Source organism: Pipistrellus kuhlii, unplaced genomic scaffold (assembly GCF_014108245.1).
Source record: "Pipistrellus kuhlii isolate mPipKuh1 unplaced genomic scaffold, mPipKuh1.p scaffold_m20_p_1, whole genome shotgun sequence".
Taxonomy (NCBI): Eukaryota; Metazoa; Chordata; class Mammalia; order Chiroptera; family Vespertilionidae; genus Pipistrellus; species Pipistrellus kuhlii.
Genome location: NW_023425404.1, coordinates 115,454,439 through 115,469,388, shown reverse-complemented (window position 1 = coordinate 115,469,388; position 14,950 = coordinate 115,454,439). Strand labels below are relative to the sequence as shown.

The 14,950-nt window shown below is 44.9% G+C and overlaps 1 protein-coding gene across 9 annotated transcripts in view; it reads left to right on the top strand.

Annotated features, from left to right (window-relative positions):
- Window positions 1–14,950, top strand: part of FRMD4A (FERM domain containing 4A) — a 595,439-nt gene that overhangs the window by 514,350 nt on the left and 66,139 nt on the right. For all 9 annotated transcript variants that reach the window (XM_036460347.1, XM_036460307.1, XM_036460315.1 and 6 more), the window contains 2 exons: window positions 1,120–1,196; window positions 6,457–6,595. In XM_036460347.1, the coding sequence (XP_036316240.1) occupies window positions 1,120–1,196; window positions 6,457–6,595 (216 nt within the window). The remainder of the gene's footprint in view (window positions 1–1,119; window positions 1,197–6,456; window positions 6,596–14,950) is intronic.

Below are 14,950 nucleotides of genomic sequence, written 5' to 3'. Positions count from 1 at the left end.
CATTCCTTTAAGAAGAAACTGTGAGCAAGTCAGAGAGGGTCAGGAGCCCCAGAGGACAGGAGTCTGGGTCTAGGATGATAGCCTGAAAAGCATATGTCCCTGGGAGGAGCCGCGAGGATTCCTGCTTTACCCTCCTTTGAGCAAAATGAGCTCTAGTTCTAAGACTACTAGTATAGAAGGGTTGCGGTATGCCTCACCACCCACCTCCCATCACCCAGCAGTGCTGCAGCCTTAATTATTCCCAGTAATTGCAGTCAGCTTCTTAGTTAAGGGGTGCTCTCTTGGAAGGAAAAATGCCCACCAGGGCCTAAGAGGGAGCTCTTTTTACTGCCCTTTTTTTCCCCCCCTGAACTGCCTCCATTCCCCTGCTCCCCCTCCCTGCGCACCCCCTGGTGGCTGCCGCGTCCTGGCAGCTGCAGGACCCTTGGTTTCTTTGTGCTCAGAAAGCAGTGTGGGCTTGACAGGCGCACATTGTTTTCTTGAGTTGCCTGGCCCAGAATAAGGTCAAGGCAGCCCCCGCCTTCCTCAGGAGGCTTCCTGAGCTGCCTAGTCACCAGGGTGAGCCCGAGCTCTTACACGTTAGTGGGCAGGAAGCAGAGTCCCAAAGGGAGGCTGGGAATTTGAGCGCCTTCCCATTTCAGCACTGGAGGGAGGAAGCCTCAGGCAGTCCTCCGGCAGATGGCTACTGCTTCCTTCCCAGCGCTGGCTGGTGCTGCAACTCCGACCCTCCAGCCTCCAGCCTGCCTCCGCTCTGCTCTCCCCGCCCCTTGCCTTGGAGGGAAACTCCTGCGGCGCTGGGAACTGTCTTGGAGAACTCAACAAAGGCTGAGCAGCCGGCAATGACTTGAAAAGAACTTGTTTTGTTCTCGGTCAGGAACCTGCAGGAAAATCCACACCCACGTTGCCAGGTTTTGAACTGGCGAGCGTGTGTGTGTGTGTGTGTGTGTGTGTGTGTGTGTGTGTATGTGTGTGAAGCAAGCGGTGGAGGAGGCGAAAACAACTGTACAGTCTCTGCTTTGATAAGGAAACTGCCAGCTGCAGAAGTTCAGCAGCAAAGGGAGGACTGTGGCCGCATGAACCGAGCGCTTCTGAACTTACACTGCGTTGCTTTCTGTCCAGATATTCCAGTGGAGGCAGTTGGAAAACCTGTATTTCAGAGAAAAGAAGTTTTCGGTTGAAGTTCATGACCCACGCAGGTAAGCCGGGAAAATCCTCATGTCTGGGAGGGCAAGGACCACCAGCAGGAATAATCCTGTGTTTGTGCTGCCAGCCTTGCTGTTCATTTTGGCAGGGAAATGGGTGATCGTGGAGAACAATTGAAATCAGGCAGTAAAGCTTTGTTTTGTGCTATGCATAAGTGCAGTGGGTTCGTGAGTGTGTGTGTGTGTATGTGTGTGTGTATGTGTTGGGGGGGTGTATTTGTGTGTGTGTGTGTTTGTGGTGTGTGTGTGTGTGTTGGGGATGTATTTGTGTGTGTATGTGTGTGTATGGTTTGTGGTGTGTGTGTGTTGGGGGGTGTATTTGTGTGTGTGTGTATGGTGTGTGTGTGTTTGTGGTGTGTGTGTGTGTTGGGGGGTGTATTTGTGTGTGTGTGTGTGTATGGTGTGTGTGTTTGTGGTGTGTGTGTGTGTGTGTGTGTGTGTGTGTGTGTGTTGGGGGGTGTATTTGTGTGTGTGTGTGTGTGTGTTGGGGGGTGTATTTGTGTGTGTGTGTGTGTGTGTGTGTGTAGTAGTAGTAGTAGTAGTAGCCATTCTGCGCTCATCTCATTTCCTGCACGTGTCGGTGCTCATGCATGTGCAGCTGTCTTTCTAAGCATTTTAGGGAGGATTTCTAGCTCTTCATAACTAACACCAAATTAAACTAGGCAGCAGGCTGAGTCTTTTTAGGAAGTTTTGCCGGAGGAGAATCTGAAGGATGGCTGGTCAGAGCTTCTGAGGGTGTGCTGGGCAGGGCAGTCCGCACCCAGGGTGACCTGCACGTGAAGCAGTGGTGCCAAACTGTTGGATCCCAGGAGCTGTGGGGTGAGGGTGTCAGCCTGGTGGCTGGATCTGAAAGACGCTATTCCTTTTCTCTGCACCTCACATCATGGCCCAGGCGGTGCTAGCATAAAAGCTGCACTGTCAGATGACAAACACTAGGACCCCGTTTGCCCTGCTGCAGGCCCTGGGTGGAAGGTGGGGCAGCAGGCATCTGAGGCTTCTCCTCTTTGTCTGCCACAGTCCTGGAGGTTAGGCAGCCCAGAAGCAGCACAAAATTCCCAAAAAGCAAGCCTGCCACCTCTGAGTAGATTACTTTGGGTAAGTCCAAAAAATGGATTTACAGCCCGAAGGCAGTCCCGGGAAGACCAGACTCTGCAGAGGGGCAGATGCGGGTTTTCGGTGCCATTGATCCCTAGCCCTGGCCTGGGAATGAGGATCTTGCACCAGCTCGCTCCCACATGGCCTGTGAGCCTCTGAAAAAGCTGCTGTGCCTCCTGCAGGGCTGAGGCCACAGGCAGAGAGGGCGCAGGTCAGGGCCTGAGGCTTGTACACCCTCTGGGTCCTGCGGCCCGTGATAACCAGTGAGGCTGACGTGCTGCTTGCTGGTTGCATAATCTGTGCGAGGCAGCCTCTCAGGTAGGGCAAGAGCTTACTCATGGCCCACGGTCACTAGAGAAGCAAACGGAGAACATTTAGAGAGTCTTGTTTTCACAGCCAGGTGAAGGCGGTAGCACTGAGCAGAACAACAACTTGTCTGGCATTTTCAGGGCCTTACAGTCCAGAGACACAGCTCTGCAGAGCAGGAATCCACTTGTGCCTGCAGAGCGAGGGAGAAGGGGAGATGCTGGAAATGATGGCACAGCCAGGATGGAACGCGGTTATCTGTCCAGGGGAACTGACCAGACCTGTCTTAGCAGTGTGGAAGGAACTTCCATGAAAGGAATGAAATGCATGTTGCCACCGTAGGTCTGATGCAGAAAGGAGATGCTGGACAGAGAGTAAAGCCAGGGAAGAGAAGTTTAAGGGGCCAGGCATAGGACTAGACCCTCTTCATGCCTGTGCTCTACCAGGCATCGTGCTAACTCAGGCGCCTTGGACAAATCCTTGTATGCTGTGCATGTGTGTGTATGTATGTATGTGTGTTTTTCTCTGAGTCTATTGCCTTGTCTGTGATACAATACTAAATTCCATTCCCCAAGGCCTAAGGATATAGGAAAGCGTCCAAACCTCACATGTTACTATTATGTGAACCATTAGCCTATGAAATGAAGGTGCTCAGTCTCATATTACTTGAGTAGCTTCTGTATTTGGGTACCAAGACAGAGTCCACGACCCTTCGAGAACTTCTGGCACACTTGGAGAGAGAGGTAGAAGCGTGTTCGTTATTGAGTGTTCACCATGTGCAAGCATGTTTCTCAACACCCATTTCCATTAATCTCATCTGGCCCTCCCTGTAACTCCAGGAAACAGGCACCATAGTGTTCCTCCTGTACATCTGGGAAACTGAGGCACGGAGAAATGGAGCAGCTTGTTCTAGGTTACAAACAGCTAGTAAGTGGTAGAGGCAGGTTTTGAACCCAGGAGTCTGACTCCAATGCTCACACACCTTCCTGCTACACTACACAAGGTAGCAGTACCAAGCGGCAGATGGAAAAAGCATAAATGCTAGAGGTCACCAGGAGCCAGGCTAGTCAGGAAGGACCCATCTGAGCAGAACCTCAGAGGGTGACCAGGATATAAAGTGTGAGGTGGGCCCTCAGGAGGACATGTCTGTCAGGTGGACAGAAGAGAGGAGAGAAAGCGAGGGGCCCAGGCAGCCTGTGCACAGAGCCAGGTCTGATTTCCGTGTGTGTGTGTGTGTGTGTGTGTGTGTGTGTGTGTGTGTGTTTATACTCCATGTCCCGGAGGAAAAGAGCCTCTCTCAGCCCCTATGCAACAGGGAGGAGCCGGGACGGCCGGAGAGGCCAGGAAGGGCTCTTCAGGGCCTCATGGTGCTCCTTAAAATTCAGTGGATCATCCTGCTGCTGGGGCCTTGTTTGTTTGGAGCAGACAGGACAAATCTGACCGGACATCCATAGGGATGACCCCCCCCACACACACACACACCCAAACTAGGAAGTGAGTCAGAACCACAGCAATAGGTTGGAAGTGCAAGAGAGAATCTTGTTGTGAATATACGAAGATGTCATCCATGGGGCATGTAGAGGAACAGGGGATTCACTCAGAGCACAGGCTTACTCCAGAGGTGACAGGCACGGGTGGGGTCACAGAAGTGCTGTGGGATTTGTTCTCCTGCACTGCTGCCCTGACTCCCCCAGCATTGTATCTGCTGTTCTCTGCTTGGAAAAAGGTTTAGGCAGGACAGAAAAGTGGGTGGGGTGGGAAGAGCCTGAAGGGAAAGATGCAGGGAAGAGATACATTAATAATGAAGCAGGAGGAAAACTCTCAGAGGGCCTGATTCAGATGCTCTGTGGCTAGCTTGGAACCACCCAGACCAGAAGGCTTCTTAACTCTTTCTCTCTCACCTTATCTGAAAGAGATCAGCCTGGTACAATTCTCATTGCTTTCACTAAAATATATAGCAACTTACTTTTCCTTTCTAACTCAGCTTTCCCAGGAAAGAAAAAAGTTAGGCCATTCCATGGACATTGCTATGGAAGCCAAAATAGGTGTTCAGACCAAGGGTTTCTTTTTAAATTTATAGATAATTTCTTTTTAGATTTATACATTTATAGACCACAATTTCTTTTTAAGTTTATAGATAAATTTATCTTCAACTGCCTTTCATGCCCTGCTGTTTTGTCTTAACTCTCCCTTTTTAACAAAAGGAAAAACACCCTGCCTGGAATCAGCATCACCCACCCACTCCAGATCTGAATTTCTCCTTGGAAATGGGTCTGAAGAAGACCTACTGTTAAAGCTGTAGCCCCCAAGGGAAGGTGACCGGAGCACTCTAAATTTTCTTCAAGGAAAATGTGCTGTGAAAGAAAAAAGTTATTCACAGGTCCTGAATACCCCAAGTTTTCTCCAAATTAGATATCTTAATCTTGAGAACACACATTTTCTTCGGACATATACACATCAGATATCACAGATCCCACCCACTGTCTCATCACTTTGCCCTACACACACACACACACACACACACACACACACACACACACACACACACAGATACACACTTGCATGCACACACTTTTGTAATAATCTGCCTACTATAAAATACACTTCACTGAGGAACATGGTCATATTACCCCTCCCCCCACCATGCTGCTGATACAGAAATTATGTTGGGATCTGTATTTCTACTTTCATTTTTAGATTTCCATGTGTATATATACTCCATGTCTTCCCCATACATGTACATGCAGAGGCAGGGTATTGAAGGGGTTGGCAGGGCTCATATCTTTCTACTTTTCCTCTCCTGATTTTTCTAAGGCCCTGTCTTCCCTATGAATGTATTTCAAATTAATGACCAGCTCTTTCCAGGAACATTGAATTAAAGTAAGAAAAGCCCTGATTTCCTTAGGACCTCCCACAGGCTGTGGCCTGTGGTGATCAGACCAGAATTTGCTCATCCTTCACCATAGGCAGCATTGCCTGCTTAATAGAGGACATTGTCAAAGGCTTTCCTGTCTCTGAAGTTTGTCTTGGTTCAATACGAGGAGCTGAAGACCAGAAAGGAGACCCATCTTATCTCAAATAAGGCAGAGGCTTGGCCCCATTCTGAACCCAAAGGAGCCAGTAAATCAAAAGATTAGCATTATTCACAAAAGTTAAGGAATGGAAAGAACTTAAGTGTCTGTTGACAGATGCATGGATAAAAGAATTGTATTTTTACACAGTGGAATATTATTCAGCCTTAATAAAGGAGGCAGTCTTGCTGTTTGTAATAATATGGGTCAACATGAAGAACATTATGCTAAGTGAAATCAACTAGACAGAAGAACTACATGCTCTCATTTATAAGTAGAATCTAAAGACATGAAGTTCATTGAAGCAGAACGAAGAATTGTGGTTTCCAGGAGAGATGGGGAGATGGGAAAATGAGATTTTGGTCAGAGGGTACTAAGTTGCAATTATGTAGGATGAATAAAGCTAGGGATATAATGGACAGCATGGTGACTATGGTTACTAATACTGTACTGTGTAATCTTGGAAATTTGCCAAGAGTGGATTTAGATGTTCTCATCACTTAGAAAATAGGAACGATATGAGAATATGGTACGTTCATTAGCTCGACTGTAGTAATCATTTTACTGTGGGATGCGTATCAGATCATCTTGTACACACTTTATTCATAAAATAAAAGTAAGGCCGTTGGTACCGATTTCCCAAAGCGTGCACCAGAGCATGCTCATCTGTCACCTTTGCAGGAGGACATTTAGGACCCAGTGGGTTCTCAATAAAAGTTTTGACCCATCAGTGGAGTTCTTCATCATAAACGTGTTGCCCCTTCTGATTCTTGCTTTCCCAGGGCTTCTGTGACGAGGAGGACGTTTGGGCACAGTGGCATTGCGGTGCATACGTGGTACGCGTGCCCAGCATTAATCAAGTCCATTTGGGCTATGGCTATTAGCCAGCACCAGTTCTACCTGGACAGGAAGCAGAGTAAGGTAAGTCCTTGTCCCGGGCCTGGGAGGGACTCTGTTGTGCCCAGGCTTTCACCAAACTGAGGGCAAATGAGAGCCCTGTCTGCGTCTCGTTGCTGAGGGATCGAGAATTAGAGGTTGGGGTGGCACTGTGTCCCTTGCCCTGAGATGTACACAGATACAGACCTGCCTTTTAGGACTATAGGAGGAGCGAGACGAGCTCTTCGACAGGGCACATTCCTTGCAACTTGATTAAAGGGCTCTGACCCAACCACAGTTGGCACTACTCACGCCATTGAATACAGGCAGGTAGGGCCCTTCTAAGGAATTTGAACCTCAAGAACCTCTGCTAGGAGCAAGCAGTGAAGCCCCTTTTGGTATTTAAACAGTGGCATATTGTTTTGTTTTCAAGGGGGAAAATAAAGTAACCATTCTCAATTAATAGACACCACTTAACTGTTGTGGATAATTGCTGTGAAAACCCTGCAGGCTTATTCAACTGCCAACTCCAGTTTTTTGTTTAATGCAAAACTGGAAACATGAAAAAAAAAAAAAAAAAAAAAAAAAGCAGCCCTGTTTCCCTTAAGGAGACCTGGAGCCTGAGGCCTTGGTAAACAGTCATCCTCAGCAGGAGCTCCCACCCCGCTCCAGGGGCACGGGTGCATATTCTGTGGGTGGGAGAGTGACTTCTCCTTGGTTCACACACAGCTTATATCAACACTCTGCCCCCTCTTCCAGCTGCGCCTGCCTTGCTCCCCTTGCGTCCCCCTCCTCCACACCCTTGGCACACCACTCCCATTCATTACCCCTCAGGTGAAGAGCCATTTGGATGTGAGCTCTGCACTTTTTTCAGGATCCTGCTGCCTTGGGTTAGGGCTACGGGGTGGAATTCAGAGCTACAAAGCAATGCCAACCATGCCTAGTCAGTACCACCACCTGTGGGAGGTTTTCTTCCATTGTTTGAGTTCTTGGCATGGGAGGAGGTGGCAGGATCCTAGGCTTACTGGGTACAAGAATCATAGGATCGGTGTCCTTTTGGAACCTTTCGGTTCCTCTTTTCTTATTTTCCACCTGGATGGAGTTGCTCTTCCCCTGGCTCGGGGAGAGGCATGGATGGAGAGAACTGGGGTAGAGTGGGAAGTAAGAGAAGGATGGTAAGAAAACAGGATAGGAAGAAAGGAAATAATAATTTGAAGTGTAATTTCAATTTCAGATCAATGCCTTTCCCATTGTCTTCTTTGTAACAGCCTTTCTCCTCTACTCAGTCTTCTTCCTGACCCCTCTTTTGTTTTCTTTCTGGGGTGAATGGACATATGGTAAAGCAATTTTCTTACTAGGAATTATGAGAGTATTCCACAGCTCTTCTAGTGGTAATGGGCACAGGAATTTGAGGACCCATTAGATTAAAAGATACAGGATCTTCAGTAGATAAATGGATAAAAATGTTGTGGGACATTTACACAATGAAATACTATGCAGCTGTGAAGAAGAGGGACATCCTACCCTTTGGGACAGCATGGAATGACATGGAGACTATTTTGCTAAGTGAAATTAGCCAATTTGAGAAAGACAAATATAACATGATTTCACTCATTTGTGGAATCTAATGAACAGAATGAATTGACCAACAAAATGAAACCCTAAGCATGGAGACATGGAACAGACTGACATACCTGAATGTGGGGTTAGAAGGACAAGAAATACACCAAAGAACTTATACGTATAGCAGGCAATGGGGTAGTGAAGACCTAGGGGGTGAGTAGGGGCTGAGATGGGGAGAAGGGGAGGTATTTGTAATACTATCTATAATAATAAAAATATAATATGCTAATTAGACCTTCTCGATGTCATTCTGGACCTCCTTCCAAATGAAGCCACTTGGTGTGGGATGAGGCAAAGGTGCTTAGGGGCAATCAGGCAGGCAGGCAGACAAGCAGTTAGGGGTGATCAGGCAGGGAGGCAGAGTGGTAAGGGGCAATCAAGCAGTCAGATAAAGTGTTTAGGAGCCAGAGGTCCCAGATTGTGAGAGGGATAGCCAACTGCCAGTTTAGGCTTGATCCCCTCTGACATCCCCCAGGGCAGATGGACATCCCCCTAGGGTTCCCAATTGCAAGAGGGTGCATGAATTTCGTGCACTGGGCCTCTAATCAACACTAAAAAGTATATTAAAAAAAAAAAAAGGCTAAAGTGTTTTACTCATGCTTTAACTTGAGTTGGTGGCTGGGTGTCAGCATTTTGTCTTCCAGTGTTAGGAGCTGGAGATCAAAACCTTAGAATACTGATCACATCCTCTGTATTGTTCAGCAATGGAGGAGTGAAGGATAGAGTGTCTGGGAATCCTCCTGAACTCCACTGTTAGTTCCTCCTGCAGGCAGACCCCCCACACTGATACCATGATTTTGAACAGGGGAAAGTGAAAGAGTATTTCATCCTAAGGATCATATATTAGCTGTTTAAACTCTTCTCCTGACTTCTGGTTGTTTTCTGTTTGTTTGTTTTGTACAGATAGTCTCTTGGGTAATTCAGGAAGCTGTTCCTAGGGCTCTAGAGCCACATTCTGAAAGGTGATCTTTGTACAGGTAGAGAAATCTCATTCATCAGGCTTAGTGGTCAACCCAATGATGCAATAAGTAAATTTCAAAAAAGTAGTGATCAAAGAACATGGTAACAAGATGTTTTTTCAGAGGCCAAACCAAATACACAGCACTAGGAATATTTTAGCTGTCCTCAGCAACCCCTGACTGAAGGAAATGCATACACTCCCAGAGCAGAACTTTCCCAGTAGGCTTTGAATGCACACAGATTCCTGCACTTCTCATAGGAACCAGTATCCTGCAGGGATCAATTAGGAACAAGTTCCTCCATGTGGAAGTCCAAGGTATCTGTTGTCCAGTTCTATAACCCTGGGCAAATCTTTTTATCACAGCTTTGTTTTCCCCAATTAGAGAAAAGGAAATTCCTAATTGATATTTATTGGTCTGAAGACACAATGTTTGTGAAATTGTTTTAGGAGATATGAAATCTTTTATTATTATCATTATTACTGCAATGCACTATTGCATGGCCAGCACTTATAGAAAGCTTAAATTCCCTAAAAGTTCCCCAAATTAAATTAGAGATGATAAAACTTTCTGTAGGAGTTTTTTTCTTTATTAATTAAGGTATTACATATATGTCCTTATCTCCTATTGCCCTCCCCACCATCCCACCCCCCACTCATGTCCTCACTCCCCTGGTGTCTGTTTCCATTGGTTAGGCTTGTATGCATGCATACAAGTTCTTTGGTTGATCTCTCCCCCTTCCCCTCACCCTCCCATACCTCCCCTCTAAGGTTTGACTGTCTGATCAATGCTTCTGTCTCTGGATCTGTTTTTGTTCATCAGTTTATGTTGTTCATTATACTCCATAAATGAGTGAGATCATGTGATATCTTTCTTTCTCTGACTGGCTTGTTTCGCTTAGCATAATGCTTTCCAATTCCATCCATACTGTTGCAAATGGTAAGAATTCCTTCTTTTTTTTTTTTTTTTTTTTTTTTTTTACCACAGTATAATATTCCATTGTATAGAAGTACCACAGTTTTCTAATCCACTCATCTGCTGATAGGCACTTAGGCTGTTTCCAAATCTTAGGTATGGTAAACTGTGCTGTTATGAACATATGGGTGCATATATCCTTTCGTATTGGCATTTCTAGTTTCTTGGGATATATTCCTAGAAGTGGGATTATTGGGTCAAATGGGAGTTCCATTTCTAGCTTTTTGAGGAAACTCCATACTGTTCTCCACAGTAGCTATACCAGTCTGCGTTCCCACCAGCAGTGCACAAGGGTTCCTTTTCTCCACATCCTGGCCAGCACTTGTCATTTGTTGATTTCTTGATGATAGCCATTCTGACAGTTGTGAGATGGTACCCCATTGTCGTTTTGATTTGCATCTCTTGGATGATTAGTGACTTTGAGCATGTTTTCATATGTCTCTTGGCCTTCCTTCTGTCTTCTTTTGAAAAGTATCTATTTAGGTCTGTTGCCCATTTTTTGATTGGGTTGTTTATCTTTCTGTTAATTTTTGTATGAATTTCCTATAAATGTTGGAGATTAAACTCATCGAAGACAACATTGGCAAATATGTTCTCCCGTGCAGTGGGCCTTCTTGTTGTTTTGCTAATGGTTTCTTTTGCTGCACAGAAGCTTTTTATTTTGATGTAGTACCATTTGTTTATTTTTCTTTAGTTTCCATTGTCCAAGGAGATGTATCGGTGAAGATATTACTTCAGCATATGTCTGAGATTTTGCTGCCTATGGATTCCTCTAATATTTTTATGGTTCCCATCTTATGTTTAAGACCTTTGTCCATTTTGAGTTTATTTTTGTGTATAGTGTAAGTTGGTAGTCTAGTTTAATTTTTTTTGCTTGTATCTGTCCAATTTTCCTAATACCATTTATTGAAGAGACTGCCTTGACTCTATTGCCTCCTTTGTCAAATATTAATTGAGCATAGTGGTTTGAATCGATTTCTGGGTTCTCTATTCTATTCCATTGGTCTATATGTCTGTTCTTGTGCCAGTACCAGGTTGTTTTGAGAACAGTGACTTTGTAATATAGATTTACTGAGACAGGGATGCCCACTTTCATCACTCCTGTTCTACATAGTACTGGAAGTTTTAGCCATAGCAAATAGACAAGAAGAAATAAAAAAGTATTCAAATTGGAAAAGAAGATGTAAAAATGTCATTATTCACAGATGACAGAAAACTTTAAAGACTCCATCAAAAACTATTAGATTTAAAAATGAATTCAGCAATGTAGCAGGATACAAAATTAATGCCAAGAAATCTAAGGCATTTTTGTATACTAATAGTGAACTTACAGAAAGAGATATTAAAAAACAACCCCATTTAAACTGCATGAAAAAAAATTAAGATAACTAGAAATAAACTTAACTGAGGAGGTAAAGACCTGTACTTGGAAAACTACAGGATGTCAAAAAAAAAAAAAAAAAAAAAGATAGAGGAAGACATAAACAGATGGAAGAACATACCATATTCATGGATTGATAGAATCAACATCATTGATAGAATCAATGTCCATACTACCTATAGATTCAGTGTACTTCCTATTAAAATTCCAAAGACATATTTCACAGACCTAAAACAAACTCTCCAATAATTCATCTGACCCAAATAGCTACAGCAATCCTGAGAAAGAAGAACAAAATAGGAGGGATCTCAATACCAGATATCAAGCTACAACACATTTGTTTCTGGGATGTTGTTTTTTATGTAGCTGTGATGTGATTCCTCTTGGTGGGTAGAATGGCCTCTGGATGAGTGAAGGCTGACAGGCGTGGGATGAAGAGCTTCCAGGTAGTTCTGAGCAGCCAGTGTTGGCTGGCAAACCGTCCATTGCTACACACTCTACTGTATCGGGCCATGCCAACCATTCCTTTCTTTGAAGTGCTTTAGAAAAGCTAGGCCTCTCAAGTGATGCCTATCAAACCCAGATACAAGTGCTGTCTAATGGCTTGAGTCAGCAGGGGTGGGTAGCCAAGAAGTCTCATGTTCTTCGCCTAGTACTCAGTTATTTTATCCCTTCAGGGTCATTGTGTAAATCATTAAAAGAAACCAATGAATTTCTTCCTCCCTCCCTCCCCCTCTCTCTGTCTTATATATACACCACTACCACTACCACCAAAGATGGAGCGAAGGGTAAGATTTATTGCTTGGTTTCCTGTGGCTTGTTCTGAGTGAGAGGCTGTGCAGGCACCAATTACAATTGGTAACATATATGTGCTGATCCCAAAGATCAGAAATGTTCTCAGCTGCATATCCACAACCTCTGTAGCCCAGAGCCAGGGAGTGTCTTATAGACTTCAGAGGAAAACATTTGAAAGTTCAAATTATTTAGAGTAGATATTAGACCCTTTTCCTCTGAACTCAAAGTGGATACTTATTGTCTTGGCTTCCAATCCAAACATCTATCCTGTGTGTGTTTTTTCTTCTGATGCAATCTGTTGATTCATTCTATCTAGAGCAAAGGCAGAGTAAAAGCATGGTGGGGGGCAATTAAGCCTTGCTGACAGAGTATTAGTAATAACACTTTGTTTGGCAAAACCTTCATAGCCAGATGCTTAGAAGTGTGGGGTTTCTTTCAGGTTGACCCAAAGGCCTGATTTTGCAAGGAGACAGTCTCCCCATCAGTATTCACTTCCTCTTAGTATTCTCTCTCGACTGGTTCATTTGGCCATTATATTTACATTCTAGAATCTAGAGAGACGCAGTTGATGTGTGGCAGGAGTGGAGATGGTATGGGCACAGGTCCTCCATGTGATAAGTGAGATCTCCAAAATATAAGGTTGAGTCATCAATAAAACCTCACTTAGCAAATCACTACCAGGCCCTGACTTATAGCCCATTACTATTCCAATTCCATTGGCCTTTCTGTGTATTTTCTAATTTAGTCCTTATCACAACTCTGGGATGTGAATTTTAAGATCTGCACTTTAAAAGCTGCAATCTGAGGGTCAAAGGTTGAAGACAAAGATCAAACCATGATTGACTAGGAAGAGTCAGAATTCCAACTCCAATCTTTCCAAGCCTGGGCCCTTCATCATCATGCTGAAATGGCCTGTGTCTTCATGAGTTGTTTTTACATAACTGTGGGCGTGAGCTCCTTCTTATTAAAGCGTGGGCACTAGTAAAAAGTAGTGCTGAAAGAAAGGAAGTCGTGGATTGTGCTTTCTGTGCTGTGGGAGGGAAAAGTCAACCAAAAGGGTGCTGTTGATAAGCTGAGGCAACTGAGATGAAAGGCTCTTCCTGCTTCTGCTGCCAGAGGGAACACTGCGAGGGCCCGGCAGCAGGGTTGCCTGATGAACACAGAGTCCTGAGCCGAAAGGTGAGCTGATCCTGCAGGCAGGGACAAAAGTTGAGGTCAAGGAGATGTCAATCGAGGAAGGGCCAGTGGGATTGAGAGAATGAGGAAGACAGTTCTTGGCCAGTGAACAAAAAGTCTCGGCATTTCCTCTGTTGCTCAGACTTTTTTTGTTAACATGGGGGAAGCTCTCAGCGGTCAGAAGTCACTGTGTTTCATCAATGTTGTCATCAATATAGAGGCCACGGGAAGGACAAGGCCACAGGAAGTCTTTGCTGGACAGCTTGGGACACCTGAGGACAGCATGTCACTATGGGAGTTGGCCTGGCTACTTCCAAGAAGCTACTTCCTCTCTGTGGTTTCCTTATCTACTTCCTGCTGGCTTCACTGGTGTGTGGGAAAGACGTGGTTTCACACATTCCAGATGTGAATGCACACGAAATGACTGAAAACCTCTCCTAGTTCCATCCATGTGTGTGATATCACCAAGGACCGCAGGAAGATGAGCATTTATAGCTGTTCTCATAAAGTGCATAGTATAAGCACTTTTGCCTAAGCACTATCACAAAAATAGATTTCCTGATGAAGGAAGAGAAAGCAACCATCAAATACATATACTGGAAATACTAACCTGTGGCAGTCACCAAACGTGGTAACCACAGCAAATGACTTGACTTTTAGGAATGTGATTGTGACTGCAGAACCCCTTTGATTATTCTAACCTGCTGTGGCTTTTGCCAAGTGGGCCAGCTAATAAGTGGAACAAGTGGAGTGGAGGGTTAACCAGAGCCTGAAGACTTTTCGCATACATTTAGGTGTCAAAGCACTGTGCCAGGAGCTTATTGCTGAGACTGGAGTGTCCAAATGAGCAGCTGTTCTAGAGGCTTTTACAAACTAAGGCAGAGGAGTCTGATCCGGCCCGCCAGGTTTTTTGGGCAGTGAGCGCAACCGAGGTGTTACAGTAGGAATTAGTAGTTCATATAGTCCGGCCCTCCAGCTCTCTGAGGGACCGTGATCTGGCCCCCACTTTAAAAAGTTTGAAGATGCCTGGTGTAGAGGGACAGAGTGCTGTCATTTCCCAATTCTTCAACCTTTCTATGGTCACATGACTAGCAATTTAAGTTTAAATCACTTCAGAATGTATTACAATTGCATTATTTTATTTCAGAAAACTCTTGTGTCACTCATAAAGTTCAAATTATTTTCCCTCCCTCTTTGAAAACAAAACAGTTAAATCTGTACTATTTATGGAGAGCAATGGTCCAGGCTGAGAGGAAGGGAGGTGAGGGAGGAAGGTCTGTTTGCCTGCAAAGCCCCTGCTCTCAAGGACTGTCCAGTACAGCCTACAGAATAATGAGTTTAGAAAAGTTACCACTCATGTCGGCTCCTGAGCCACACATGCTCCTGCAGAGAGCTTCAGTGATTAGTGATTGGCCAGGAACACAAACAAACACTGCAGGTGTGGAGGTGGGTCCCTTTGCTGATTTTCAGGTCTACAAGCAAGCGTGCGAT